This window comes from Dryas octopetala, chromosome 8, assembly GCF_963921425.1.
Source record: "Dryas octopetala chromosome 8, drDryOcto1.1, whole genome shotgun sequence".
Classification (NCBI taxonomy): Eukaryota; Viridiplantae; Streptophyta; class Magnoliopsida; order Rosales; family Rosaceae; genus Dryas; species Dryas octopetala.
In genome coordinates, this window is record NC_141373.1 from 2,322,794 (window position 1) to 2,349,874 (window position 27,081).

The 27,081-nt window shown below is 35.9% G+C and overlaps 4 protein-coding genes across 4 annotated transcripts; 2 read left to right on the top strand and 2 right to left on the bottom strand.

Annotated features, from left to right (window-relative positions):
* The first annotated feature begins 1,234 nt into the window (after nt 1-1,234).
* Nucleotides 1,235-2,234, top strand: LOC147275912 (protein LIGHT-DEPENDENT SHORT HYPOCOTYLS 4-like). Its single transcript, XM_086253209.1, has one exon. It carries the CDS (start codon nt 1,287-1,289, stop codon nt 2,001-2,003), a length of 717 nt encoding a protein of 238 aa, XP_086109335.1. The 5' UTR covers nt 1,235-1,286; the 3' UTR covers nt 2,004-2,234.
* A 10,353-nt stretch (nt 2,235-12,587) lies between these two features.
* On the top strand, nt 12,588-14,122 carry SETH3 (Sugar isomerase (SIS) family protein). The gene is made up of 2 exons (XM_086254810.1): nt 12,588-13,340; nt 13,568-14,122. Exons 1-2 carry the CDS (start codon nt 12,669-12,671, stop codon nt 13,946-13,948), a joined length of 1,053 nt encoding a protein of 350 aa, XP_086110936.1. The 5' UTR covers nt 12,588-12,668; the 3' UTR covers nt 13,949-14,122.
* A 329-nt stretch (nt 14,123-14,451) lies between these two features.
* On the bottom strand, nt 14,452-19,344 carry LOC147275914 (putative lysine-specific demethylase JMJ16). Its single transcript, XM_086253612.1, has 9 exons — nt 19,260-19,344; nt 18,665-18,946; nt 17,906-17,977; nt 17,668-17,745; nt 17,044-17,532; nt 16,705-16,938; nt 16,364-16,519; nt 15,894-16,259; nt 14,452-15,646 (listed from the first exon to the last, which is right to left on the bottom strand). The coding sequence occupies exons 2-9, from the start codon at nt 18,920-18,922 to the stop codon at nt 14,690-14,692; spliced, it is 2,610 nt and encodes an 869-aa protein (XP_086109738.1). The 5' UTR covers nt 18,923-18,946; nt 19,260-19,344; the 3' UTR covers nt 14,452-14,689.
* A 1,466-nt stretch (nt 19,345-20,810) lies between these two features.
* On the bottom strand, nt 20,811-25,477 carry NAC074 (NAC domain containing protein 74). Its single transcript, XM_086254552.1, has 3 exons — nt 25,106-25,477; nt 22,059-22,324; nt 20,811-21,412 (listed from the first exon to the last, which is right to left on the bottom strand). The coding sequence occupies exons 1-3, from the start codon at nt 25,272-25,274 to the stop codon at nt 20,978-20,980; spliced, it is 870 nt and encodes a 289-aa protein (XP_086110678.1). The 5' UTR covers nt 25,275-25,477; the 3' UTR covers nt 20,811-20,977.
* Between the last annotated feature and the right edge of the window lie 1,604 nt (nt 25,478-27,081).

Below are 27,081 nucleotides of genomic sequence, written 5' to 3' on the forward strand. Positions count from 1 at the left end.
CTTTGTCAGTACCTTATAATTAATGGACTCTTTATTTATTTATTAAGTAAGTTCTAGAAGCATACTTGAAAAATACATTACTTATATATATATACTATGTATAATATTCCACATTATGTAAATGTATAAATGTGTGGCTTTAATTCTTGTATTTTTTTTTCTCTTCTCCACACTTCTCTCTTAATTATATGCATAACTCATAGTCTAATTTTCAAAAAAAAAAAAAACTCTTCACAGTGGAGGGATGTGCAAAAAATCATAACCCACAGGGATTCCAAATAGGTCACTGTTCCAAGTGTTTTAAAGTCTATAGATGGGCCGAATTTCATGTGTCAGAATTCGAAGTTTAATTTTAGGACAAGAAAAGTGAGAAAGCTAGAAAATGAAATTCCACAATAAGGGCATTCCGGTCACTCTGAAATTAACTTTCATTCAATTGAATAAACAAGAGGGTCAAGAAACAAAATCATGTTATTCCCTTAATTTTACCCCTTTCAAATTACTTTTTCCTGTCTCCATTTCAACCCACTATACCAAGCAAACCCCTTTCCATTTTCACAAAAAGCCCTAAAAACACAATTCCTCTCTCTCTCTCTCTCTCTCTCTCTCTCTCTCTCTCTCTCTCTAAGAAGAGGAGAAGAATAATTGTAATCCACCATTAAGAGTTGAGTTTGCTCCACCCTTTTTAGGAAATACCATCCTTAACACTTTAAGAAATTAACCAGAGCTGCTTAAATTCCATCAGAACCAGAGTCTAGCTTCCAATTAAGCTTATTTCTAGTAAAATTGCTCAATCAAAAGTTCCAAACCCAAAAAAAAAAAGGAACCGCAAGAGAGTGAGAGAGTGTGTAGTCAAAAGGAACAGTACGTCCTCTCAGTACTCTCCCATCAATCTCATCATCACATCTTCAACAATAACATCAAAATCTCCTTTTGCTTCACCATTTCCAGCTCCATTCCTTCTCTCTCTCTCTTCCTCCCTCCCTCCACCCCTTTTCAAAAAATGGAATTCTGTAATATCAATCAATAATCAAAGTTTGTGTCTTCTTTTAGTGTGGATTGCTTGCTTGTTTTCACAATTAAGCCATAGAAAAATCCAGTTGTACATCTCCACAAATCATTGCAACCAATACTATATCACTCTCTCCCTCCTCAGCTTAAAAACCCCACCCCCCACCCCCCCTCTCTCTCTCTCTCTAGAAGAAGAAACCCTAGTAGGAGAAAGCAAGAGTTTTAATCAAACAAAAAAAGGAACACCCATAATTAGGAATTAAGTTTTCAATTCCATGGATTCAATCCCAGAACTGGATGGCACTTCCAACTCTCATCATCAACATCAACATCAACATCAACATCATCATCATCATCATCATCATGACAACACAAGCAATCATAACCTAATCATGAACACATCCACCACAATGATGAACCCTTGTTCATCCACAACTGTCGCAACTGCAACTGCAACTGCTGCAACTTCCTCGTCTTCTTCTTTGCCATCATCATCCTCATCGGGCGGTCCCAGCAGCAGCCGCTACGAGAACCAGAAGCGGCGCGACTGGAACACCTTCGGGCAGTATCTGAAGAACCACCGCCCCCCGCTATCTCTCTCCCGGTGCAGCGGGGCCCACGTCCTCGAATTCCTCCGCTACCTGGACCAGTTCGGCAAGACCAAGGTTCACACCCCAATCTGCCCCTTCTACGGGCACCCGAACCCGCCTGCCCCCTGCCCCTGCCCGCTCCGCCAGGCCTGGGGCAGCCTCGACGCCCTCATCGGCCGCCTTCGGGCTGCCTTCGAGGAGAACGGAGGCAAGCCCGAAGCCAACCCGTTCGGGGCCCGAGCCGTCCGGCTCTATCTCCGGGAGGTTCGTGACTTGCAGTCCAAAGCAAGAGGTATCAGCTACGAGAAGAAGAAGCGGAAGCGTCCTCCTCTTCCGCCGCAACAGCTGCCGTCCCCACCGCCGCAGCAGCTGCCACCTCCAGGTGGCAGCAGTACTGAATAAGGGCATCAAAACCTGACACAACTCCCACTATCACGAGATCAACTTATGAATTGCCTCATTCCAAATCATCATGAGGGTATCTAATTTCTCGCTTTTAATTAAGACTTATGCTATCTTCGTATTATTCTTATTAGGGTTCGTTAATTTTATGTGGTTGTTGTTAGCCACTGTGCCCTAGAGACCCGTGTTTAATTAATTCTGTCTTCTTATGTGTTTGCTTTCACTGAAAGCAAATTAAGGTTAACTAGATCTATCTTCTATATGGGATATATTTATGAATCTGTTTAATTAATTAATCTTGATGCAAACACTACTGTTAGTCCGTATTAATACTAGCTACATATATAGTACGTACGTATAGTCGCTAGACCAGTCCAGACTGGTACTAAAAAAAGTCGTAGATCGAGCTTCTAGTAGTAGTACTAATAACTTGCCATAATATATGCAATTTCTTTTTTCCTAATTTTTCATGTATTTGCAGCTTAATTGTGTTTATAAATTTCATATAATTAATTTCTGTTGTCTGTCGAGTATATGTACCTGGCTAGCTATAATTGGTTTCTGGAAAGCTGTAGTTGGCAACTCCAAGTGAACTCAGTTTTTTCTCATATATACTCTGGCCAAAGCATGAAAGGACTTTACACAAGGATCAAATATATATGTATGTCAGATATGTCTAGCACTATATCTATATACACTTTCATTAATGCTTTGTGTTGCGGGTTGGTGATCAGACAAAGTCTCTCTCTTTATCTCTGACTTCCCTTAGCTTCCCATTGAATATGTGTTCCCACCTTTTGCTACTTTACTGTCTGTGTAGGAATGATATGGCCTCTTCATCTTGTGTGAAAAAATAAAAAACCAAATCAACTTCATCATAAACATTACTAGCTACCTGATCATATTATATCTCTCAATATATTGTGTATTTAGAACACATTACTATATATTTACATTATTGTTTTAGGAAAATATAGAATTTCATGGTTTTTTTCTTTTTCTTTTCGAAAATAGTGGTAGAGTGTGTATCACTGTATGGGTGTGACCCTTTAGTATGCAGTAGTATTATACATATATATATTCTTGCTTATAAAATTTCATATACGACTTTCCTTATTTGTCATATCAGTCTCAGATAGTCAGATATGCTGCTGAAAGATCAGCAGTAGCAATAGTGGAAAATGCTGCAAATCTGCTGAAAAGAGAGATATAGGAATATTATGGTGGATTCTAGTGAGATTCAGAATTCCAAATCCGTGAAACTAGTTAATTAAATATACATTTAATAATGGACAATGGAAAGGTTAATTTGCACTTTGCACCCAATACTTAGCCACATTTTGATATGCTAATTTGGAAATACATGTCTGCTAGAAGTTGTAGGTCAATTAGAGTACAAAAACCATGAGGAAAACCTTCTTAATTAGTCAATCTGGCCGACAGCTTGTCTGCGATTGGATGATGTGGTGTGAATATTCCTCTTGGATTCTATATATCATTAATTATTATTAGGGTTAATTAATCAAATTAAGAATGTAGTTGCATGCACTTCAAGGAGTAATTAATTAAAGTGCTGCCCATTATATTAGGGAAGAAATTAATTTAGCTAGAGCAATTAATTAATGGTACATAGGATATATATATAGGTGCTAGAAAACCTTCTTTTGATCCCTTCGAGTGAGGCTAGCCTAGTAGTGGGGTATGGATTAGGCACTTAACTCTTAGAGGATCTATTCATACTGCTAATCATTTCGGTCCAACATAGGATTACTACCTATAGTGTGTTTTAGATCCCATGAAGAGACCCTTCTAATAGTAAATTGAATAATTGAGGAAAAACTGATCAAAAAGCATGAACTTTGTGATGTCATCTTATACTATATAGTGCTTCTCTCTATAAATAGTAGGATTTGACTGTGAATATATATATATATATATTAATTTTACAAGACGATCACTTATTTCATTGAGGTTGATGACCAGTTATCACAAATGCATAAAGGTCCATATATTCATGGTTTTAGGAAGGGATTGTCTAATTCCTCCCAAAACAGGCACCTAGAAATGGAATTGCATGCTTTCTGGTTAATTTTCAATGATTCATTTGTTACATGAGTCTTTTCTTTTTCCTCAAATTTTTGGTCAACTTTATAATATTTGAAGGGTGCTATTCGGGCCCTCACTTGTGGGTATATGTCACTCCGACATGCGCACATATACTCACGCACTCTCGTACGGGGTGTGATGGGATGGGAACTTCTCTTAGTTTATAATTAGCTTTAATTTACACAAATTAAGCATAGAATTCTTCCTTTCACTTCAGTCAAAAGTGGAAGAGCTGTGCAAGACTGTTCATGCGCGCATCCTTCACTTAGAATTTTGTTCTTCATATGAAGCTTGTACAGATCATAGTCTTGCTTTTGTTATGGAATTTCTTATCTTTTCTATTCATAGTACGTACATATGGAACATATCTGTCTGATAATATGTTTGCAAAGTGCATATTGCATGCATGAAGTTATGTTTATCATCTGAAAGAAAAAAGTGAAGTGAATAGTGACAAGAAGATTTAAGCAATATTCAAAATTTAAGGACAACGTATACATGCAGAAATTAATACTTGTTATCTTGCTCCAAATTAATATGCAATTATTATAACCACATTAGAGTAAACTTTTCTTAAATTTCTGCATGCTGCAGTCCTTAATATATTTCCTTTATTCTAGTTTCCGTACTTGTCCTTTTTCCTTATGTTACATTATAATTAATTAATCAGCCATTCTTAATATAAATTGGAATATTTGTCTGAGGCTCTGAGCTAGTCATACTCGATAATTACTCATGCACGCTATATATATATATACATATCAGTGTCCGTTCTCATGATTGAATGGTTTTTTTTTTTTTTTTTTTTTTGATAAAACATGATTGATTGTTTGAAAAATACTTAGGTATATACGAGTGTATATATAATGTATTTCTACAAAAACTAATCATACGAATAATACGCATCGTGTATACTTGTTATATATAATAATTTCTCTAACGTCTCTCCTATTAATTAAGCACGATTAAACCGGCCGTAGTCAAAAGTGGAGTCAGACTAGCACTGCTACTAATTATTAGTACTAATACCATTACCACCCTTACTATCATCATGATCCATATATATGCATGCAAAATTTATAGAAAGTCAGCCGACAAGAACATGAGGATGGACCTAGCCTTTCAATGGTGGTGAAGACGGTATCCTAAAGAATCTTTCTCAGCGACTAGGGAGCTTGATTTTCTATATGCCACTCGTTCATATATGGATGAAATAATTGCCAAAATTAGTGAAAACCGACTGCGTGTCCACCATTATATACATAAGTTAGGAGACCATCACTATATATGAGAAGTTGATCATATATATGGTGCTTCAAAATGGATAAAAGTGGAGATCGAGTATTATGGTGCTTAATTACTGTAGTTCTAATTGATGTAGACAATATTTACCTCACACCTAATTACATAGTTCAAATTTCCCGGCCCTTTCCTTCTTGGTGTGAGAATGTGGAGTGCTATCCCATATTAGAAAAATATAACCTTGTATAGTGGCTTATAAGAGTTTAGACTACTCTTCTCATTGTCAATTCGTTTTGAGAGTAATGTGGAACAATGTTCTACATCGGAAAACTAGAGCTTAGCGCGCATATGTGTTTATAAGTCTTGGGTCTCTCCACCCATTGTCAATTGGTTTTGGATACGTTAGATGCTCTACTTCATTTATGGTATCAGAGCAGGTTCGCCTATTTGTGTTAGGCCAAGTGGCCACACGTGCTCCACGTCACCCAATATGAGTTGTCCACATGTTTAGCTTAAGTGATGCCACACATGCGGGGGCGTGTGAGAATGTGGAGTGTTATCCCACATTAGAAAAATATAACCTTACATAGTGGCTTATAAGGGTTTGGGTTACTCATCCCATTGTTAATTGATTTTGAAATGAATGCCTAAATTTCTTCGCTTGGTACCAAAGAAAGTTATGTAATAGGGCCTAAATTCGGAGAAAAAGAATTTGTGAATTACTATCACAAATTGTTTGATATTTATATAAAGGAAATGGTTCATTTTTTTAATGCGTGCATTGAGCGGGTAAAAAAAAACATGCAAATGTAAGCTAGATGGACTCCCTCAGTCCCTTCTAGTTAATTATGTTCTAATTAATTAATGCATGAACAGTGTGCCTGCATTAATTTTCAACTTCTATTATTTGGTTATGATTGAATAAAGTGTCTGCCTGCTGCATCATCGATCAGCACCGCTGTAGAACGCACCAGTAATCCAACTACCACTCCTTCAATATATTCAGACAAAGTAAAAGTAGTACTGTTGTTCATTAATTACTTCTCTTGGTGCATGCCACATTGAATTTTTCTCCTGCACCATATATCCATATATACTTTTAATAGTAAATTAGGATAAATAGTCACTCGAAATATTTTTTTTCTTAGGTTTAAATATCCACTATAATTTTTTTTAGCAGTTTCAACCATTTGATTAGTGTTCACATAAAAGTTTATTGTTTTTCAATCTAAAGATACCATTTAGCCTATTTAGATAAAATTAGAAGTAGTTAATGTTATTTATCTCTATTGATTAAGGATATTATTGTTTTTTTATTTTTATTATAAGGATATAATTGTTGTGTGTTCAACTTTGTTTTTTGTTTTTTTTAAATAAGCTTTAAAAATAGAGTTTGAGGGGTTGATATTCAAGTAACTCTATTCTCAGATCGAATATGCCCTATATAATATACAATCATGCAACACCATGCCATATCCTTCTAGCTAGTTGGTTTCTTACGAATAAGTTCTACCCTTTAGTTTAATACCGTATCAAAATACCTAAGGAAGAAGCAGATTCGTTTTCTTAAGGGAGACTTAAAGTCCAGTATCTTTTATGAGTTTTTCTTAAACTAAAACCGGTAGTGATTTGAAGTTTTTAATTAATTTTTTTTATTTTTCTTCTTTGACGGCTTTATGTTAGGTTTTAACTCCAAAATTTTGGACTCCGCCCAAAATCTCGAAGTTAAAATCTAACATGCAATCTTTACAAAACCCACTCTACACCCTAAGAAGAGAAATACACTTCAAATCGGAAAAGGACTTTATTATGAATTAAAATGATTTTCTTATAAATTTTAAAATACCTATGGTCACTATCTAAAAATTGTTTCTATAAAAGACCTAAGCCTAATTATTTCTTTTCTTAATGATATATTATAATAAGCCCATTTTATAATTAGAATAAGATATACAACTTGAAGCTATTTAAAAAAAAAAAAGGCTTATTTGTGTTTTTACCATCTATAGTGGCAAAGTGAGAATGAATTGAAACTATAGGTGGTAAAAACATAATTAAGCCTAAAAAATGAACATGCATTCTAAAATGTACATGCATCAATATATATATATAGATGCATTTCGATTTAGGTGGGGATGTTATTCACACCATGTGAACGCCTGACCATTGGATCAAATCAGCCGACGTGATCCAACGGTCAGATGCGGTGTTCGCACGGTGCGAATGTCCGCACTTGATCGGCTCTTTATATATATATTGTCTTTCTCTAAAAAAGATGTCCGCAAATTTCAAAATTTACGAACGTCGCCACTGTGCTAATATGAGGTAGATAATATGTCGATACAGATGATATGTTACAATTTCGTGTCAGCACTACACTACTACGTACTGTAGCAATGGGTGGGTGACAAGAGAACAAATCGGGCAACAGAGGCCAAAACTGGCAGCTAGCAAGGGCTGTAAGGCTGCCAAAAATTTACCTTCCCCATAACTGCGCATGTGGATGATTTAAGCCTGTGATTACAAAATTTCACTGTAGCAAAAGGTATACCCTCTCCAAACTCCAAAGGACTACCGCCTAACCAGTCGACTGCTACTGTGCTATAGCTAGCTATACCCAATGTACACCCCCCCCCCCCCCTCCGGCGCATAATTTATCTACACGTACACTACTGTACAAGACCCCAACACTAGCTAGCTTCATACTAAGTCTCACCCATTCAAGTTTCATCTGCATGGACACCTGGTATTCCTATGTATAGGATATCATATTGATGATGATGATGAATTTATGATATGAATTGGATTTTTGTTGATTTTCTTATCCAATTATATATGTTTTCCATTACTATAGGGTTTTTGGCCAGACTACAAATTCGAACTTTCGGAGGTTAATATATAAATATTAATTTTATTTTTTAATATTGAGACAAAATTCAAGTTTGAGTCTTCCCCACTAATAGGAGAGATTTTTCGGTGTGATCGATATTGCCACGTTGTGTAACTAATTTAACGTGTCATAATATGGGTAAATGTTATTAATATTATACCCTAAGAGAGATAAACATACCGTCCAATAATACCCTTACATAGTGGATTGGTTACACCACGTGACAGTGTATCGATTACACATTCAAAATTCTCCTCTAATAGAGGTGTTTTTCGTTAAAAATTGATGACTTATTGAAAGTTCAGATCTTATTTAATAGAAAAAAACTTGCATATAATGGGTGAATATATACACTCACATTCTCACAATATATCTTCACATATTAGTTATCTGACCATTATTTTTTGAGAAGAAGAGCGTATACACCCGTTACATACAAATTTTTCTTAATATAGATTAGATTCTAGATATTGCAATTTAATCCAATCTGATCTAATATTAATTGAATTGGATTAGATGATCCATTTTTCAAATGAAGGCAAAAATTATATTGATACATGAAAAAATTATAATCATAGCAAACCCAAATCACAAATGCTATTAAATTAAACATGAAATAAATATTGAATTATGAATAAAACTATTTTAGTGTTATAATGTACCAAAAATTATTGTATCAAAGGATTCAGGTTATTTATAATTTACATATTTTAAATGGTTGCAATACTAAAACACATGAAATCAAAATGGATTGGACATAATTTTTATGGGCAAATCATCATCTGTTCCAATTCGTTAAAATCTATCAAGTTAGATTGAATTGAAACAGCGAATTAGATTGGATTTTAAACACCCTTTACTTCCCAGATGAAAAGAAAAAATAATCGTACTTGTAGCATACAATTTTCCGTGAGATGGGAGATGAGAAAATTGACAGTGCTCTACCCCTTTGGTACGAGAATTCCGCATTCTACGGTCAATTAGACTGGACCTACAATTTGACGGAAAGAAGGGGGACCCAATCAGGACCGTCCAAACGTGCAAGCTCACGTGCACACCTGTCCCTCATGTCGACCTTATGCTCCGTCTTGGCTTTTACCTCAGTCCAAAACTCGATCTCCACCGCACGTCACAGTCCGACTTCATTACGTGGCATCATCCTGTCGCTATGTTCCTTTCGCCCTCGGGGAGCGTGAACCGTACGAGATTGTTGTCGCGTCCCCCTCTTCGGCTTTTCAATTTTGTTTCCTTCCCCGCGCCAGTGGGCCCCTATCAGTCAAAATTTCACAATGTTTGGGCCTTTGGGCTGGGTGTGGACCCCGCAGCCTCCCTCTTTTAATCGGTTGTATCAGGCTTTTCATCGTACGGAAACTCATGGGCCTATTAGATAATTTAGATCCAAGGGCGAAATTCCGTTTTTATTTGTTTAATTATTGAGACACCATGAGGACATGTCAAGTCAAGTCGCATTGGAGTAAGAAACTGCAGTCTTTGTAAGAACAGGGAAGTCAGCCATGTAGGCTTTGTTAGATACAGTGAATCTTGTACAATGTATATGAATACCTACTCCTTTTTGATCGATCACCTTACTCTTCAAAATGAGATTTGGATTCTTTTGCTTGTTTTTATTCAAATTCAAGGATTGCAAATGTGTAAATGTAACTCTACTTAAACTCAAAAATTATTAGGAATATATTTTATCTTTTGCTCTCTCTTTGCGAATAAAATACATGACTATAATTAAAAGTCAAATAAAAATAAATAAATAATCGATATAATTAATCTCTCAACGTAATGTTATTCACTAAATTTCATTCATCAAATAAAATAATATAATATGTTTCAAAAACTTGTAGTTCTAGCATTTATCTCTAATATTTAAGTCTAAAATTTGAAACTCTCCTCTTATTGTATTAAATATATGTCTATTTGAAATCTCATTTATTCTTAATTCATAAGTAAGAGACGGATACAATTTTCAGGGATTAGTTCAAGTGGTAAAAAAACGTGGGAAATAAATTTTTATTATGATATGTTAATGGTTTGTTTCCTTTTAATGTAAACCAAAATTAAAACATACTATATAATACGTACATCATTTTGGCAAAGCTAGCTAGCTAGGATGAAGTAGATATATCAAGCCATGTGGCATGAGTTTTTAATTATAAGAATAGCCTTGGTCAACAATTTTAAGGGCCATCCATTTAAAATTCAATTGAGCTAGCTAGCTAGCTTGTTTGAACAATTAAGAGGAGTGTTGTGGAGCCGTGCGTCCTCTGTGGTTCATATATAGTTTGGCAAGTTGAAAATGCTGTCACACACGTACAGTACTGTGAGGATGTCAGGTGAAAACTTGCCTTTGAATTGGGGCGTGCCCAATGCACATTTCATAAGCTACGTTACTTTCATTTCCCTCGTTTCTTCATTGTACTACTACTGCATCTGTGATTAATTACTACTAGCTAGGCTAATTAAGCTTGGACCGCAGTGGGTGTCATAATTAACAGATTCAAATTTCATGAATCTTGTTTTTGGTGCGACAAACAATTAAGTTTGAAGAAGCTAGGATTTCGTGTTTTGACTTTTGACTAGACTGGAAAACAGGGAGCTAGCTAGATATTTTCTTCATTTTGATGCTTAGGATTGTGCTACCATGCTGACGTTCATATAGTGTAATTAAATTAATGCTGTTGTTAACTTGTTACCTTTAGATTGATAGATTCACCCATTTCGATATAAATTCTCCAACATTATATATACAAAAACTTGGCAAAAATGATTTTAGTTCCCCATTTTTAACTGGGTACCTAGCTAGCTAGGATTCTCAATCCAAGTAGTACAATTATGATGTTAGCCGTTAGCATATATAAATTCTTTGCATCTCTCTTAGGTTTAGTTATTATACTGTGCGCTGCTTCTATTATTTTGCAAGAGTTGCTGTCAAATTATATATATCCAACGAAACAAATTAATTTGGGTTTATCCTAGCTAGCTAGGTGCCACATATTCTGGACCACCATGCATGACCAATTAATACCTAGCTATATATACAGCCCATTTTAAGGGTCAACAAAGAAATTAAGACCACGTGCTTCTTCAATTCGTAGTAAACCCATAATCTGTCTGTTCGAGCTAGCTAGCTCTTGAGGCAGCTGTACGTGCTCATCTAACAGCGAAAGTACTATTCGCACTGCATGCACATGCATGGGGTTCAGGTTGTAGTTGTAAAGAGGCCCTATAATAAACAGACCATAGTTCTATTATATATATTTAATATGTGCATGGTGTAGTCCTTTTCAAATCTGTGGCCACAGGGAAGGTGAAGTAAATACAGAATAATTAACTGATGATCATTTATTGTACTGATAAAGTAACCGCGCGTGGAATAATTCATAACCTAATCTCATCTATTTTTAACAATTATAATACGTACTATTACGTTAAGTTACATGACATGGTAACTGAAACTTAATTGGGAAAACTTTTGCTAATTTTTTTTCTGTATTGACCATATAATGTATATGTCTAAAACTACGTAGTTTCAGGCTTTCACTTAATTATCTTTCTAATATTGGATGTCTCCTCTAAATATGAAACCAAAATGCTTAATTAACTCTAAAAAAAAAACGTCATTTGGGACATAAGAACAATACCAGCATAGAGAATATCAACATTGACAAGCTGATAGCATATATAATGATATGACTAAATGCTATTTTAAAAACCATATAGTGAAATTGATAAAAAATCTGCTACAATGGTAGGGTTATATTTAGCATTTGCTACGCTAAAGACATATTTTTCACTATAGCAAATGCTATTGTCGCCAGATGCCACGAAACTTGTAGCCTCACATTAGAAAAAGTATGTGAGTAAAGAAAAAATTGGTGTTGATTGGTGGAAGTTAATTGGTTGGGAAGAAAGAGAAGAGAGATGTTGTTGAAGATGTGAGTCCCGCAAAAGAGAGAATTAAACTTCATGTGGGTGTTGGTTATGTTCTATACACATGCTTCCCCTCATTGGTTGAACACAAGATTATAGTTTTTATACATTTGGAGTAAAAACCACAAAAGGCTAAAAAAATGGCATTTTGTACCATTGTACATGCTCTGAGTTCAATTTAATATACAATACAAGGTGTTGGGCTTGGGCTTGGGGCCTAGGGCTGGCATCTCGAGCAGCTTCATGCATGTAATAGTAATACCCCCCACCCAATATCGCCCCATATGCAATTGGGCCATAAATTCTATTAAAGGCCCAGTTACAAATCTAAAGTCTGATCAATGCCCAAATTAAGGCCCAAAAATTTAGGACAAAATGAAATTGATTGATCGATTCAGATTTCAGCGGCACCGACAGGACCGGCGCTGTAGATCTCCATTTCTATTATCTGTGTGTGTTTGGGTGGAAGAAGCAGAACAGAAATCATGGGTTCTCTCCTACCCTTCTGCTCAGACCTCATTTCAGATTTCCTTCCTCCCAAAAAAACCACCACAACAACCCAATCCCCCATTGACGAAAGTACCCTCCTGAATCTGTTCAAATCTCAGCAGAGCCACCTCAACTTCTTCTTCCAGCACCTGGACCTGTCCCAAACCCTGGTCTTCACGCGCACTCTCCTCCAGTCCTCCGGCACCATCTTCTTCTCCGGCGTCGGCAAGTCAGGCTTCGTCGCCAACAAGATCTCGCAGACCCTCGTCTCCCTCGGCATCCGCTCCGCCTTCCTCTCCCCCGTTGACGCCCTCCACGGCGACATCGGAATCCTCTCAAAAATCGACGTCGTCGTCCTCTTCAGCAAGTCCGGCAACACCGACGAGCTCCTCCGCCTCGTCCCCTGCGCCAGGGCCAAGGGCGCATACCTCATCTCTGTCACCTCCGTCGGCGGCAATGGCCTCGCCGCCGTCTGCGACATGAACGTGCATTTGCCGCTGGAGCGGGAATTGTGCCCGTTCGATTTGGCTCCGGTGACCTCCACCGCCATCCAGATGGTGTTCGGCGACACTGTCGCGATCGCGCTCATGGGCGCCAGAAATCTCACCAGGGAAGAGTACGCCGCTAATCACCCTGCCGGAAGGATCGGCAAGTCTCTCATCTTCAAGGTCTGCTCTTGCCTTATTTATCAAATGAATCCTTTTCAGAGTTTTAGAAATCGAACCTTCCAGTAATGCAATGCTCGAATTGCTCTCGAGGTTAGATTTTAGAAACTCTTTAAAAAGGTTAAAATTTTGAAAATGACACAAATGTTTTGGGTGGTTTTGTTATTTGTCCGTTTCTTCCTCTCTTTTTTTTGGATTTTTGTGCAATTGTGCTAATTTTGAAGTTGCAGGTAAGAGATGTGATGAAGAAAGAAGATGAGCTGCCAATTTGCAAGGAAGGGGATCTGATAATGGAGCAGCTGGTGGAGCTGACGAGCAAGGGCTGCGGGTGCTTGCTCGTGGTCGACGACGAGCATCACCTGATCGGCACATTCACAGACGGTGACCTGCGGCGGACTCTGAAGGCGAGTGGGGAAGCCATCTTCAAGCTAACGGTGGGAGAAATGTGCAACAGGAACCCGAGGACCATCGGTCCCTACGCCATGGCCGTGGACGCCATGCAGAAGATGGAAGCGCCTCCGTCGCCGGTGCAGTTTTTGCCGGTCATCAATGATCAGAATACAGTGATCGGCATTGTCACTTTGCATGGATTGGTTTCAGCTGGTCTCTGATATATATATGTGCTTATTATTGATTTTTTAATTGTTCCGTGAGTTTTAGCATTGTGTTCATTATATGCATGATTCTTTGCAATACCTACTTGGCCCTTGGGTGGTGGTATGGGTTCATTTGTACTACTATTTTAGAGATCAATATGAATTTTTATACAATTCTTCTCCATATCATATCAGATGATTAGTAAGAGTAATACGAGATTCGTTGCCTTCAATGAGCCATTGAGCATGAAACATGTCAAACAAGCTCTCTATATTGCTCATTTCAAGTTTCAACCAAGAAGCATTGGATCTCTTTGTAAAAGGAGAAATGGATGCAAGAAAAGAGGAAAAAGGAGGTGACTCCAATCTTAAAAATTGAGAAAAGAATTGGGTTATAAAAATAATTTCAAACTACTTAATGTCTGTAGGCAATGACAATAAGTACAGAAAAAGTACTTTTCACCTTGACAACTATAGATATCGTTGAGTCGGACAACATTAAAATGGGTAATGGGACCCTTAATTGCGTCCTGTTACCCTTTTTTATTAAGAGAACAATGTACAAAGACAATTCCCAAGGCTAATTTTTCTTCCCTCTACATGCATACATTTTTGCAATATAAGAGGACTATAAATTTGCCCATATTGTTACAGTCAATAACAGAAGCATACAACTCAAGCTATAAAAGGCCTACATCTCATGTCTGTCCATGAGCATTAAGACTAGAGCCACACAATGATACAGTCACCTAACAACTAACCATCACTGTCATCACTACTAAGAATAATTGCAGCCTGAGAGTAAGGTGCCTGATAGTCAGCTTGACGAGCACCTTTTGAAATCTTGCCAGAAACATTGCCTTTCACCGGAGGACAAGCAGGTTGTCCTTTTGCACGAAGGTCAAGATCTGGTATAATATCTTCGGAGTCTGAGGAACTTGTTGAACTTGTACTTACAGATGAAACATCAGATGCCACCTCTACCGGTAGAACAGAAGTATTCTTTACTGTTGTGTTTGAGATTATAGTAGGTGCTGCAACTGTGTTCTCTTTTGCTTTCTGTTCATTCAAGATTGTTGATTGGCGTACACGTGCCTTGATCTCTTCCATGATGCTAGAAGCAGAACTCCTACCATTGCCATTAGCTGTTGCAGCAGCATCTGGGGATCCTATTGGCTTATTTTTTGCTTTCAAAATGTCTGATATTGACGATTGCAGCAGACGTGCCTTCACTTCCGCCATGATGCTTGTAGAAACAGAACTACTAGTGACAATGGGTGTTGCTGCATCTTTGGCAATGTGCTCTTTCTGTTTAATTTTATCCGCATCAAAGGTTGGACCATCTACATGCCCAGGTGATTTTTCACTTTCTTTGGAATATGAGTGCACAGCCAGACCAAGATCATCTTTGCCCCATTTGAAGATTGCATGGAATTTTCCTTCCAAAGCTTCAAGAAGTAGATTTAAATGACTGATCTCATGACGGTAGAGGAAAAATTTGTCACTCCAAGCACAAGAACAGAGCTGCTTTGCGTGTAACAGACATGAATATCTGTCGGCAGTGCAACGGCAACCTGCAGCGGAAAAATGCAGATCACAGAAACAAATGCTGCATTCCCTTTTGCTGGTAGCATCAAAATTTGAATTCATAGTCTGTGACTGTGAAGAGTTGCAAAGATATTTCCTTCTGATGTCTTCAGACTTGAGACGTGACTACAGAAAAAAGAAAAGGGGGGAAAGAGTTGGAAAAAAAACCATAATGCGTAACGATGTCTCACTAAGTGCAAAATATAAACCAGTGAAAGAAAAGGAAAAGGCAAACCTAAAAAGACAATGCTTTTATATGAAAAAGAAAACTGCTATATGTTCCAATAATGTCCAACATCGTTCAAGATCATGTAGGTTACAAGGAGGATCAATGTTTGACTATAATATGATGGGATAGATTCTGAGGAATTACCTTGAATACTTCTGTTAAGATCCCATCCTTTCCGTAGGCACCTTTCCAGCGTAATTTATCTAAGCTGTTCTTCTGAAACAAAGCAACCCATTGTTCCCTCACAGCTTCTCTAGCTGCTCCAAGCAGGAGCTTATCATGGGATATAGATGTTTTCCTCCTCTGTTCACAGTAAAGTTCAACAGTGTGCTGTCCAAGAGGCAACCAGTCTAGGGGAGCAAAACATGCTGTCTCAGAAAAATTAAAGCCACAATCAAATCCTGAATGATAAGCTCCTGGGAGGACAAGAACAAACTCCCCGGGATTCTGAATACAACGAAAGACTGGTATGCCCTCTGATTTCAATGCTGAGGGGGATAACTGTCTAACCTGTATGAAAAAACATATATGACATGAAAGATCTTTATATACTATTAAATGACAACAGAGAAGTGACCATATCTTGTAAATACCAAAGATCTTCAGTAGCTCACCAGCCTATGATGCAGTTCAGGCTGTTCTAATAAATCTGGAGAGGACTTCATAACTGTCTCAAAATTAACATTGTACTTCCCAGGGAGACCATACCATATTTTAGAGGCACCCATATGCATGTAACACAATGAGTATAAGCGATGCTCTTCGACTTTCTGTTAAAAAACAAAATTCATAAAAAGAGGACCAAGCATGATCAACATAGTAAAAACGATAAAGCCAACCATATACATTGTTCATGGAACAGTTAAAATACTTGAAAAATTACATCAGTAACCCATATAATACGTAATCTGCAACAAATGTACCAGGACAGACATGATAAATTATTAAATCTTACCCAAGGAATAGATGAAAAGCACATTCCTACGCGAGCCTGAGGCACTAAAACATGGCAAGTGTCATGGCTTTCAAAAGAAAGAAGAGATCTGGGCAGACTGGGTAGATTATTTAAGTTCCAGCCTGATGCTACATATTCAGGGTAATCTGATGTTTCCAACGGATTGGAATCATTGGATACTGTTGGAAACCCACTTCCAAAAGCTTTAGTCTCCAAATTATCACCACAAAGAACCTACACAGTACCCCAAGATAACAATTAACAGCACAAGATGCCTAATAAAAAGGAAGAAAATAAAGAAAAAGGTTACCCAATGATCATCTCAAAGTCTAAGCATACCTCAATTTCTTCAGTTGGGTTCTCAACAATACGTTTATATTCAGCTTCAATATTCTCCACTGATGGCTCCCACTGCTCTTGATCACCTGTGACTTCACTTCTGCGGAAATATTGACGCTTGAAATCAGCTCCATATTTCTTAAAACTCTCAAGAGTGAATTCTGGACCAGGTTCTGATTCAAAGTCTTTGACCTCAGCATGCCCAGTTTCACCCAGACTTGAGGTAGATCCATAGTCCAAACCCACTCTCAAGATTCTTCTCTTCTTTTTTGTGCTTTCATAAAAGCCAACCTTTTTACTTGGCGAATAATGATTTCGTAGCCCATCTATCTGCTGAATATGGGTAGCAAATGTAGAACTTTTCCATATGTTGTTTTCCTTAATAAGGCATGGAGGTTTCCAGGAAGGAGGAGGAATAATACGACAGATACCGTATTGCTCTGCTCTTGCACGTATATTTGCAATATATTTAAGAGTGTCTTTAAATTCCTGCAGGAGAAACTCAAAATCCTTAAAATAATTGAAAGACTGAAATTTTATAAGCAAAATAGTCAACATTCAAATAAAAGATTCTCTGTCATGACACAATGCACAAAGCCACTAAAATCAGAAAAAAAGAATCACCTCTTCTGTTGGGTAGAAAGCAGGTGCATCTTCAAGGACATCAATTGTTGCATCTTCAGGATGCCACCTTGCTGTTACCTATTCCAGGAATTCAATAGAATAAAAAATATCAAGTGAAAGAGGGAACTCGACATGGTAGTGCTTTTAGAAAATAAAGGCAAATCGAAAGGTTGAAACTAGTACCTAATAATTATACAATTCAAAGAGAAGAGAATCAACTTAGTGAATGAAAATCAACCTTCAGACAATCACTGCAATCTGGACATCCATGAGTAACACCTTTTGGAAGACAAACTTTTGCAGGGGGGGCCTGTAAAAAGAAAAGGTATATAATGATAACAACTTCCAGAAATGGAATGAATAGAAATGCAGTAAAATTTCCAGTACTCCTACTGTAGCTCTCAACATATTTTCTATAGACAAACAATAAGAACATAATACATGCACCTGCAGGGGAATGAACCCTGATTCCCACCCTTTGCCATTATAATCATTATTCCTAAACGGAAAGGATGTGCTATCAGGCCTGAAGGACATTCGCTAGCTCTAAACATATTGGCCACAGAAAACACCAATGAAATAACCCAAAGACCTCTACATTCTGAAGTACACCTTTGAGAACATTAATTACCCATCAAAAATTAGAAAAAGTTAGCCATCAACTTAACCCTACTCAACAAAGCATAATCACACATATGACAGCAACTTCTTCATTTCTGATAATACTCCTTCTCTTAGCACACAATCTTAGTATACTCATACAAAGCATAGTTAATGTCTTTTTGTTACTTCAGTAGATGATGAACCATACACCTAGAAAGTTTGCCTCTTTAAATGTATACACAAGCTCCAAATCAGCAACATATTTTGCAGCATACATAACCAAGTTGAGATTCAAGTGCACGGTAATTTCAAGTTTGACAGCAGCGAATAGTATACTCACAAACAGAGACACAAAAAAACAAAAAAAAAAGAAAGGAAGAAGAGAAAAATATACCACATCAAACTGTTCAGAGTCAGATTCCTCCGAGTTGTGATCACTTTGGTCGAAAAGTATCCATGGCCTATGCTTAAGAGATCTTTTCAACTTATCCATGTCAGTCATGTCAGACGAAGTGTCCATCTGGGCTGGCTCTTGTTTAGAAGCATCCACAGAGGCATTGGAACTATGGGTTTCTTCAATTCTTTCTACTAACCTCTTCAGCACGAAGGATGTACGAGGTGCAAAACCAGGTGGCACTGACATATCTGCCATATTCTCACAATTGAGATGAATTATCTGCAAGTGATAGAAAACCTTAAAGTGATAGAACAATGTACTCAAGTGAAAAATCAAACAAATTCAAAATTATAATTTGCATCCAACCCATGCAAAGAAAACTTCCCTGCCCATGAAATCACTCAGCATCACATGAAATGGGTTTGCTCCAATATGATCAAAGACAATAAAAAAAATAAAAAAATAAAAAAAACTTTAACAAACCACTTACACCACCTAACAGTTCTTCATCAGTACCAGTCACAGAAGAAAAATATAATTAAAAAAAAAAAAGACATTCCTACTTCTTCATGGGAATCAACTTCATACTTACCCAGAACCTGAAAACGTGGGATTTGTCTGTCTTTCCCTTGAAAGCCCAGGCTTCAGTTCTAATGAAATATCAAAGTGAAACAATCAAACAAATACATAAATGAAGAAAACCTGTCAGAATTCAGAACCCAGAAGGATATTTTGGTTCGCACTTCGCAGATCTTACGGTGGGCCGCCCAAGATTGGGCTTTAATGGGGATTTCGGCTTTTTAGTGGGCCTATGAGTTGTTTAGTGGCCTTTTAAGTTTTGATAGTAGCCCATTTTCTGTGGCATTTAGTTCAGTGCAGCAATTTCTGTTCTGGGCCTCAGCTATATCATATGCACGTATACTACCACTATTTTTTTTTAATTGACGAGTATAGTACCAAACACTTTTATGCTACTAATGATTATTTGATTTAGTAGTAATTTTTTTTTTTTGAGAGGAGGTCTTGAGTTTAAAACTAATGAATGATAATTGTTGATAATAAAAATTAAACTTCTATATTTTTTCTACAATAAAAACTGTTATACTTGGAATACAAGTATATATGCTTGAAATCATTAATTTGAATTTTTCAAGCAAAGTGTGTTATGTAAAATTGAGAGTACTTTCCAAAAGCCAATGATACTTTTTTTTTTTTTTTAGAATAAATTCAATGATACTTTTATGAAATATATATGATTGTCAATAAACGGATAAAGATGTTCTATCATAACTATCATATATATATGTTAGTGGAGAATATATTAGAAAATTTACACACGCACGTACTGAGACGCACACTGTAATATATCTCTCTGTCATATTGGAGTTCAGAAAAAAAATTTCATTAGCATCTTCAATCTAGTATATATATTCTCCCTATGATTAAATTAAAAAAAATTATCAATATTCTTAATATATATATATATATATAAATTGTTATTATTATAGTTTTGAAGTGTTATAAAACTAAAATTTTTTGTACCGATCGAAAAAAAAAACTAAAATTTTTGTATTTGATTTTAACATTATTAGTAAAATGTTTTTTTTTTTTTGTTACAATAGAAGCATGGAATTTTACACGTACTTATTCAAATATTCTAATCCATTATCTTACTCGATCCCTTCACTAGAACCTATACTGTTTAGCTAGTATCCCATGCATTTCAAAGATGTAAGGAGAACATGCATGTGTATATATTCCAGTGGCATATTTGTTGTTATTTCCGGTACAAATATTTACTGTTATTTTTTTTAGAGAAATATTTACTGTTATTTCAAAGTAGAAGAAAATATTATAACTAGAAATTTAAAATTGAATTTATGGATTTTCCTACTCATCTGTTTGTATATGTCCGTATAAAGGCTCCAATTAATGTGTCGGATACAGACGTCATGTCAAAATCAGTAGAATGGAAGATGGATTTTACAACAAGTTGTTCAAACAATAATTATAAAAAGACAATAGAACCGTACATGCATGGTCCATAGTGCCAGACATTCAGAATATGTTTGACAGTAATAAAGAATCTATATAAATTGATAATATTTATACAAATGCCAACGCTGTATTCAAGAGAAAAAAAACAAATTAAAACCTAACCATGCATAGACTAAGCACAACCTCGATCTCTAACAATTTCCCAATCAAGCCAGTATATATACCACAAATATATACATCACATATCAACAAATTAATGGGGTACGTATGTGTTTAATATGGACTTATGGAGTGTAGAATATGTTTCTAAATTTAGAGCAAAACCATGCTGTTGTGATCCATCTCAAATCTCATGTCATCCAAATTTGAAGGCACCCCATTTTCGAAGCTGCTTTCTTCCAAATTCATGTCCCACAAAAACCCATATTCGTCATCATTTTTGGAGCTTATTTCGGTGATTGAGTTGGTGTACTGTTTTTCCTGCTGAGAAAACTGTAGGAGATTCAGTAGAGAGTTGCTATGGTTGTGGTTGTGGTGGGGTGGTGTTGTGGAAAATGAGGAGATTTGGTTATACGTTCCATAAGGAATGGTTTGGTGATCATCATGAGTTGTAGGAGATATTGGAGCCAAACTTAAAGGAGCAGTAGTGATGCATGATGTGTTCTCCAACATAAAATCATGGGGGTTCAGTTTGTTGTTTTCCTCTCCCTTGCCCTTGTGGAAAACTCTGCACAAGACCCAGTCTTCCTGTGATAATTAAAAAAACCAGTTAGCTTAATTAGCGAAATACAGTTTAAAAAAATAACAAATTAAATATGTGAAAACATTGTAAATGAGTAACGTGTTTGAGTGATAATAATGTAAATCTAACCACAAGATGTTTTACTTTTTATTTTTTGGCCTTACTACGAGTTTTATATACATCAACCATGCGTACATGTGCGTGATACAAAAGCAACCACTTGTAACAAAGGGATGGACTATATATTTCCAATTTCTCGTGCATATATGATTGATGCAAGTACGAAGCTTTTCTTCTAGTTTCATGATCTTTTATATTTAATCTCTTATATATTAGTCAGGTGATCAGTTTTGTAAGTAAAATATTATTTACAAGAATTTCTTGTAGTTATTGTCACGTGACTAGTTTTGTGAGCAAAATATTGTAGAGAAGAATTTCTCGCCTCAGTTACAGTCACTGGTGAAGTGGCAAAGTACCCTAACAAAATGATGGGGGTAGCAGCACGCGCAGCTATGAAGATCACGTGACACAGTATGAAAGTTGATCTTATGTATATGGTAAAGAATATTTATGGCGTGTGCATGTATAATAGTAAAAATAAAGAGGCAGCAATGGGAATATAGGAAAAGGAATGATAGGAATGAAATTAACCTTAGGAGGCATGTGTGGGGTCTCCAGCCGAAACTCATGCATGATCCAACCCGTTTTGATTCCATTGGGAGCTCTGTTCCGATAGAACACCAAAGTCTTTCTCATCCCTACGATCTCCCCTGTTCCTGGCTCCACCACCATCCGATCTTTCCCTGTAGCTTTCCAGTATCCAGATGTCGTTGCCCGATTGGTTCGGAACCCCGTCGCGTACTTGCGGTCTCGGTAGCTGAAGAAGTACCACTCGTTCGCATTCAGCTTTGCCACCTCTTCAATTAATCCAAAAAAAAAAAAAAAGTTATATTTTTGTATAACGCTTAAATGGGTGCAAATTAAACCAAGGCATGTATGCATGCATTGCTAATTAGGTGTATACAATTATCATATATTCTTATCAAAATTATTACCAACTAAGTACTTATAATGGCACAAAAAAATACCCAACAAAGGTCCTATCAAATGAATAAACTGAAAATTGTTCAAAAGTAAGTAAAGTGACATTTGCTTTGTAATATATATATTGCTTTTATTGTATACAATATCTGAATTTATATTCACATAAAAGATTAATAAAAAGATGTGGTGCTTTTTTCCTCTGTAAATAAATATTACCTGGAAAGTTGGCAAGTCAAGATCATGCATATATAGATAATATGAGTTATGCGTAAGGAAACTAAGACATCACAGTGATTGGTATCAGATTAAAGCAGTAGGGGACATGACACTCTAATTCAGGGCCATTGGAGAGTTGAAAGGTAGAATATATATACATTCTCAACATGGAAGTTTTGATGATGTGGAACAGTACAAAACTGTTGTAGTATTGAACTTGAAGTGTTGCACTATGCCTTGGAAAAATGGGAATATATTAGTAGACCTTTCACAATCAGTACTAGTACTTTTTTTGAGTATTTTCACTGAACAGTAGATATATGCCTTATTTAAGATCCTATTTTTTCAATACAGGGAATTTGAGTGACCCAGTTGCTTTTCTTTATTTCTTTGGCTGGCTCAGATAGTAACCCAACTTTAATTTCAATTAAGTCCCCCTTTTTTGATACTTGCCCCACAAGATAATTAAAAAAAAAAAAAAGTGTAGCTTTTTGTTTCTGAGAAAAATTTTAAAAAGGTTTGGCTCTCAGGATTTGCAACCTAAGGACCTCGATCTCGGGGCCTTAATGACCTCACAGCTAGCTTGATATTCAGGGAATCTCAGAAATACATGATTTACAAGAGGGACCCTGGGTGTTCAGGCAAGGAATTGCTAAACTAGGATAATTAGAATGTACGGATAGTAGGTAGATGATTCCCAGTTAGTTTTAATTAATTATAATACGATAAGAATAATTAATATTAGCTAGCTAATAGCTATATATATATACACGATAACAAAACAATATTTCTGATCACATTAATTCACATCTAGCTAGATAGAAGTAGTTCTGGTGCACATCTGGGCCGTACGTTTATAGTTAAGCAATTAACTAGGTCCCACACGTACGCCTAATTAAATGGACGGTTTCGATGATGTGGGTCGGAAACTAGCTAGCTAGAGACGATTTTTGCACATGACAGCAGGCAGCATATATAATATACGATCAAATTCTAGCCACATGATTGCATGAACACATCTACCTTTGAGAGAGAGAGAGAGGGGTGGATGCTTTGAATGAAGGATATGGCATATATATATTTATACTTACGTATATGGATGTTATGTGTACTATATTTGCAATAATAAATTGTATTGTGGTAACTAAACAAATCTTCATACAAATGTATACTGCGTGCTGTTTCTAGCAAACCCAAGAGTTGAAATAAACGTATATATATATAGTTTCTATACTCATGGATGAAATATATATATCTTCATGTATAATCACCAAAAAAAAAAAAACTCTAGATCGAGCTAACTAATTATTAAGATAATACGATGCTAACTACTTTTTTAAACATACTACACAATGTAATCTCATGATTCAAACCGTACATATTTAGGTCTTCATTCAAAGATTAACTTTGGAAATAACCAACCAAAACAGAAATCGTTTAGTTATTTAATTATCATTACAATTAAGCATTTCATGTTTTATTGAAAAATTTGTACGTGTTCGTCCATTTAAATGAGCACAATTAGCTTACTAATAGTCGACTAAATGATTTCTGATTTTATTGATTTTTTGCAAGGATAATATTTGAATAAGAATCTTTAAAAAAAAAAAAAGTTTAGATCATGAGATTACATTGTGTAATAGGCTAAAAATGATGGTTAGTGTCGTATTATTTTATTAACTGATTAGCTCTAGATCGAGCGCTCTTCTATATATACATATATCTATTTTCATGCCATTATTATGTATATAATTGTGTATATGTGTAAATGTAAATGCCTTATACACGATAAGATAAGTGCATGCTTAATACTAGGTCTTCAAACTGATTCAAGTCTCCAAATCTAGTATATATATGTATTAGGATTTAAAAGGGCATATCAAAGGAAAAAAGTTGGCCATATATAGACGAATATCCAGGTGGAAAATATTTAACAAAGTAATATTATATATTTAACAGGAAAGGAAGTGCCATTCTCTCTCTCTCTCTGTGGCTCTTTCTCTCTCCCTCTGTAAATTGAATAATTAATTTATTTGGTGCTCGTTTTCAGAGGAATTGCCAAACATTCTGTCTGCTTAGCTAGCTCGTCCTGAAACTCAATCATTTGGTGTTATATATCCTCCATGCTAGCTAAAAGAACCAACATAAACCTGCCTAGCTAGCTAGCTAAACAAATCTTTTTCGATAGATCTTTAAAAAATAATTTGTAATTCATCATAGATCATCTTTTCTATGTAAAAATATATTGAAAATAATTACTGATCAAAAACCATGGCCATCTTGAATAAACTTGAGGATGGATTCAAAAATGAGAGGCCAGAAGAAACAACAAAATTCAAGAAACAAATTATAAAGGAAGGAATTAAGGCATGGAATATTGTGAAGTAATTAGTATAGAAATAATTAATTAATGAAATAACGAAGGTAAGTACACGTACCAGGAAGCTGCCATGGCTCACAAGTATGCAAGTCAATTTCGACCAAAGTCCCCTTCAAAGCTTCCTCATTTGTGATCTTTTTGCAGAGATAGTGGCAGACCAACTCCTCATCGCTTGGATAAAACCGAAACCCAGGAGGCAGTGTGGCTCCAATGTCTCTCAGCCCCATATTAATTAACCCTTTTTTGTTTCTTTCAACTTTCAGCCAATTGGGGTTGGTAGATAGCTAGCTAGCAACACACAAGCACAACTAGCTACAACTTCTAATTGAGATTGATCCAAGATGGAACTAGTTGGAAGCAAATTTTAGATTATCTATGTATTATGGTGGGAGAGATTTATATGGAATGTAGCTGAAATATTTAATTTATAGATGAGGGCCAAAGCTAGCTATAGGTTGGTATTATTTATATAGCTAAGTTAGGAGGCTAAATGACTTTGCCAGTTAGAATGAATTTCTTACAATATCATATTCTATAGCAGGTCATGCTTGTGTAACTAGTTAGTTATAGTAGGAAGTTTCAAGATAAACCAAAGTTACAAGAAATCTTGTGTTATGGGGTCGGGGCCTAAGGGTATAGTACTATACCAATCAGGCAACATATATGGACAAATAGCCAAACAATTTTATTAGAAACCCTCCAAAATACCCCTTTTTATTTATCATTATAAAATTGGGTAATTATTTATTTATTTACATTTATTCCCAAATTGCATGCTTAAGTATCTTTTAGTGCTTGGTAACAAATTTGTATCATCTCACCAAAAAAACAGATTTGTATTAATTGCGTATATGAGAGATCATACCAATACTAATAGATCAGATTAATTACATCAAAACATACTCAGCAATTACGCGTGCTTGGGCACAGTGGCAATACTAGGATTTATCTATCTCTTTTAGTCTTTGTGTTTCTTCCTATTTTGTCGTGGAAATTAGCTTAAGTAATAAAAAATGTTGGAAAAATAGGTTAGGATTAAAATAGGTTAAAAATTCAATCTATTTCCATAAAGCTTAGAAAAGAAAGTTCAATAGCTTTTAGTGGCTGCATGCTTTGTGATCATATAATGAAAGCTTTTTTGCATATATTGTCTTATGCTAATGACATTTGTGGATATAATATGACTTACTATAATTGAATTTTCCTTACTAAATCTAAATATGTAGCCCGTGCTTAATTAAACTTATTGCCATGGATTATTTCAAAGCAAAAAATGATATCGAAAGGACATATCTTTGTTCAAATAAGCTAGAGCCCAATCAAATTATCAAAAGCACGTGAACCATTTCATCCATTTGGGCTCGACAATGGACAGCTCACGAGAAAAAAAAAAAAAAGAATAAATTTATTACTGAAATTAAATAAAAAAATTGTATAGTATTATTGTACATGAATCATAAACTGATCAGAAGAGTCCCATCTGTTCAATTTTCGATCACAGAAGAATATTTTTGGATGGATGTGATTGTGGGGCTCACGGATTGTCTTCGATGTGGGACCCAGTAATGATCGACGAAGGTCATGAGGCCCATCATACACACAAACTATGCATACTTATCTTAAAGTGATTAATTTTTGATTTGTTATTATTTGTATTTTTGGGTGAGTAGTGCATAAAAGCCTAAAAGGCCAATAATAATGAAAATGTGGACAAAAGGGTATTTGTCATAACATGTATCATCCTAATGATAATTATAAGGCAAATAATTAATTTAAGATGATGACCCGACTGGGGTCACCATATATTAGTTAGCAGCCTAGCTAGCACAATAATAATGGAGCTAGCTCAAAATTTCAGTATGTGTGAGTGTGACTGAAAAAACCTTAGGATCAAACATTTTTTTAGCAAAAGGACAATTCTACCCTTTCAATTCCATTGCGGAGATTCCTTGTGGAACTGGGACCTCTTCAGATGATATGTCATATTCTCCTTATGTGGCATGGAAGAGGCACAATCGATAATGACAGTCACCA

Excerpts from the sequence above, each read along its gene's own strand:
- LOC147275912 (XM_086253209.1), top strand. The coding sequence starts at position 1,287 with ATGGATTCAATCCCAGAACTGGATGGCACTTCCAACTCTCATCATCAA.
- LOC147275914 (XM_086253612.1), bottom strand. The coding sequence starts at position 18,922 with ATGGCAGATATGTCAGTGCCACCTGGTTTTGCACCTCGTACATCCTTC. Across the intron at positions 17,533-17,667 it reads CTTTCTACCCAACAGAAGAG|GAATTTAAAGACACTCTTAA; the intron begins GTGATTCTTTTT and ends TTTCTCCTGCAG. Across the intron at positions 15,647-15,893 it reads TCTTAACAGAAGTATTCAAG|TCACGTCTCAAGTCTGAAGA; the intron begins GTAATTCCTCAG and ends TTTTTTCTGTAG.
- SETH3 (XM_086254810.1), top strand. The coding sequence starts at position 12,669 with ATGGGTTCTCTCCTACCCTTCTGCTCAGACCTCATTTCAGATTTCCTT. Across the intron at positions 13,341-13,567 it reads GCAAGTCTCTCATCTTCAAG|GTAAGAGATGTGATGAAGAA; the intron begins GTCTGCTCTTGC and ends TTGAAGTTGCAG.
- NAC074 (XM_086254552.1), bottom strand. The coding sequence starts at position 25,274 with ATGGGGCTGAGAGACATTGGAGCCACACTGCCTCCTGGGTTTCGGTTT. Across the intron at positions 22,325-25,105 it reads TGAGCCATGGCAGCTTCCTG|AGGTGGCAAAGCTGAATGCG; the intron begins GTACGTGTACTT and ends GATTAATTGAAG. Across the intron at positions 21,413-22,058 it reads CCCCACACATGCCTCCTAAG|GAAGACTGGGTCTTGTGCAG; the intron begins GTTAATTTCATT and ends TAATTATCACAG.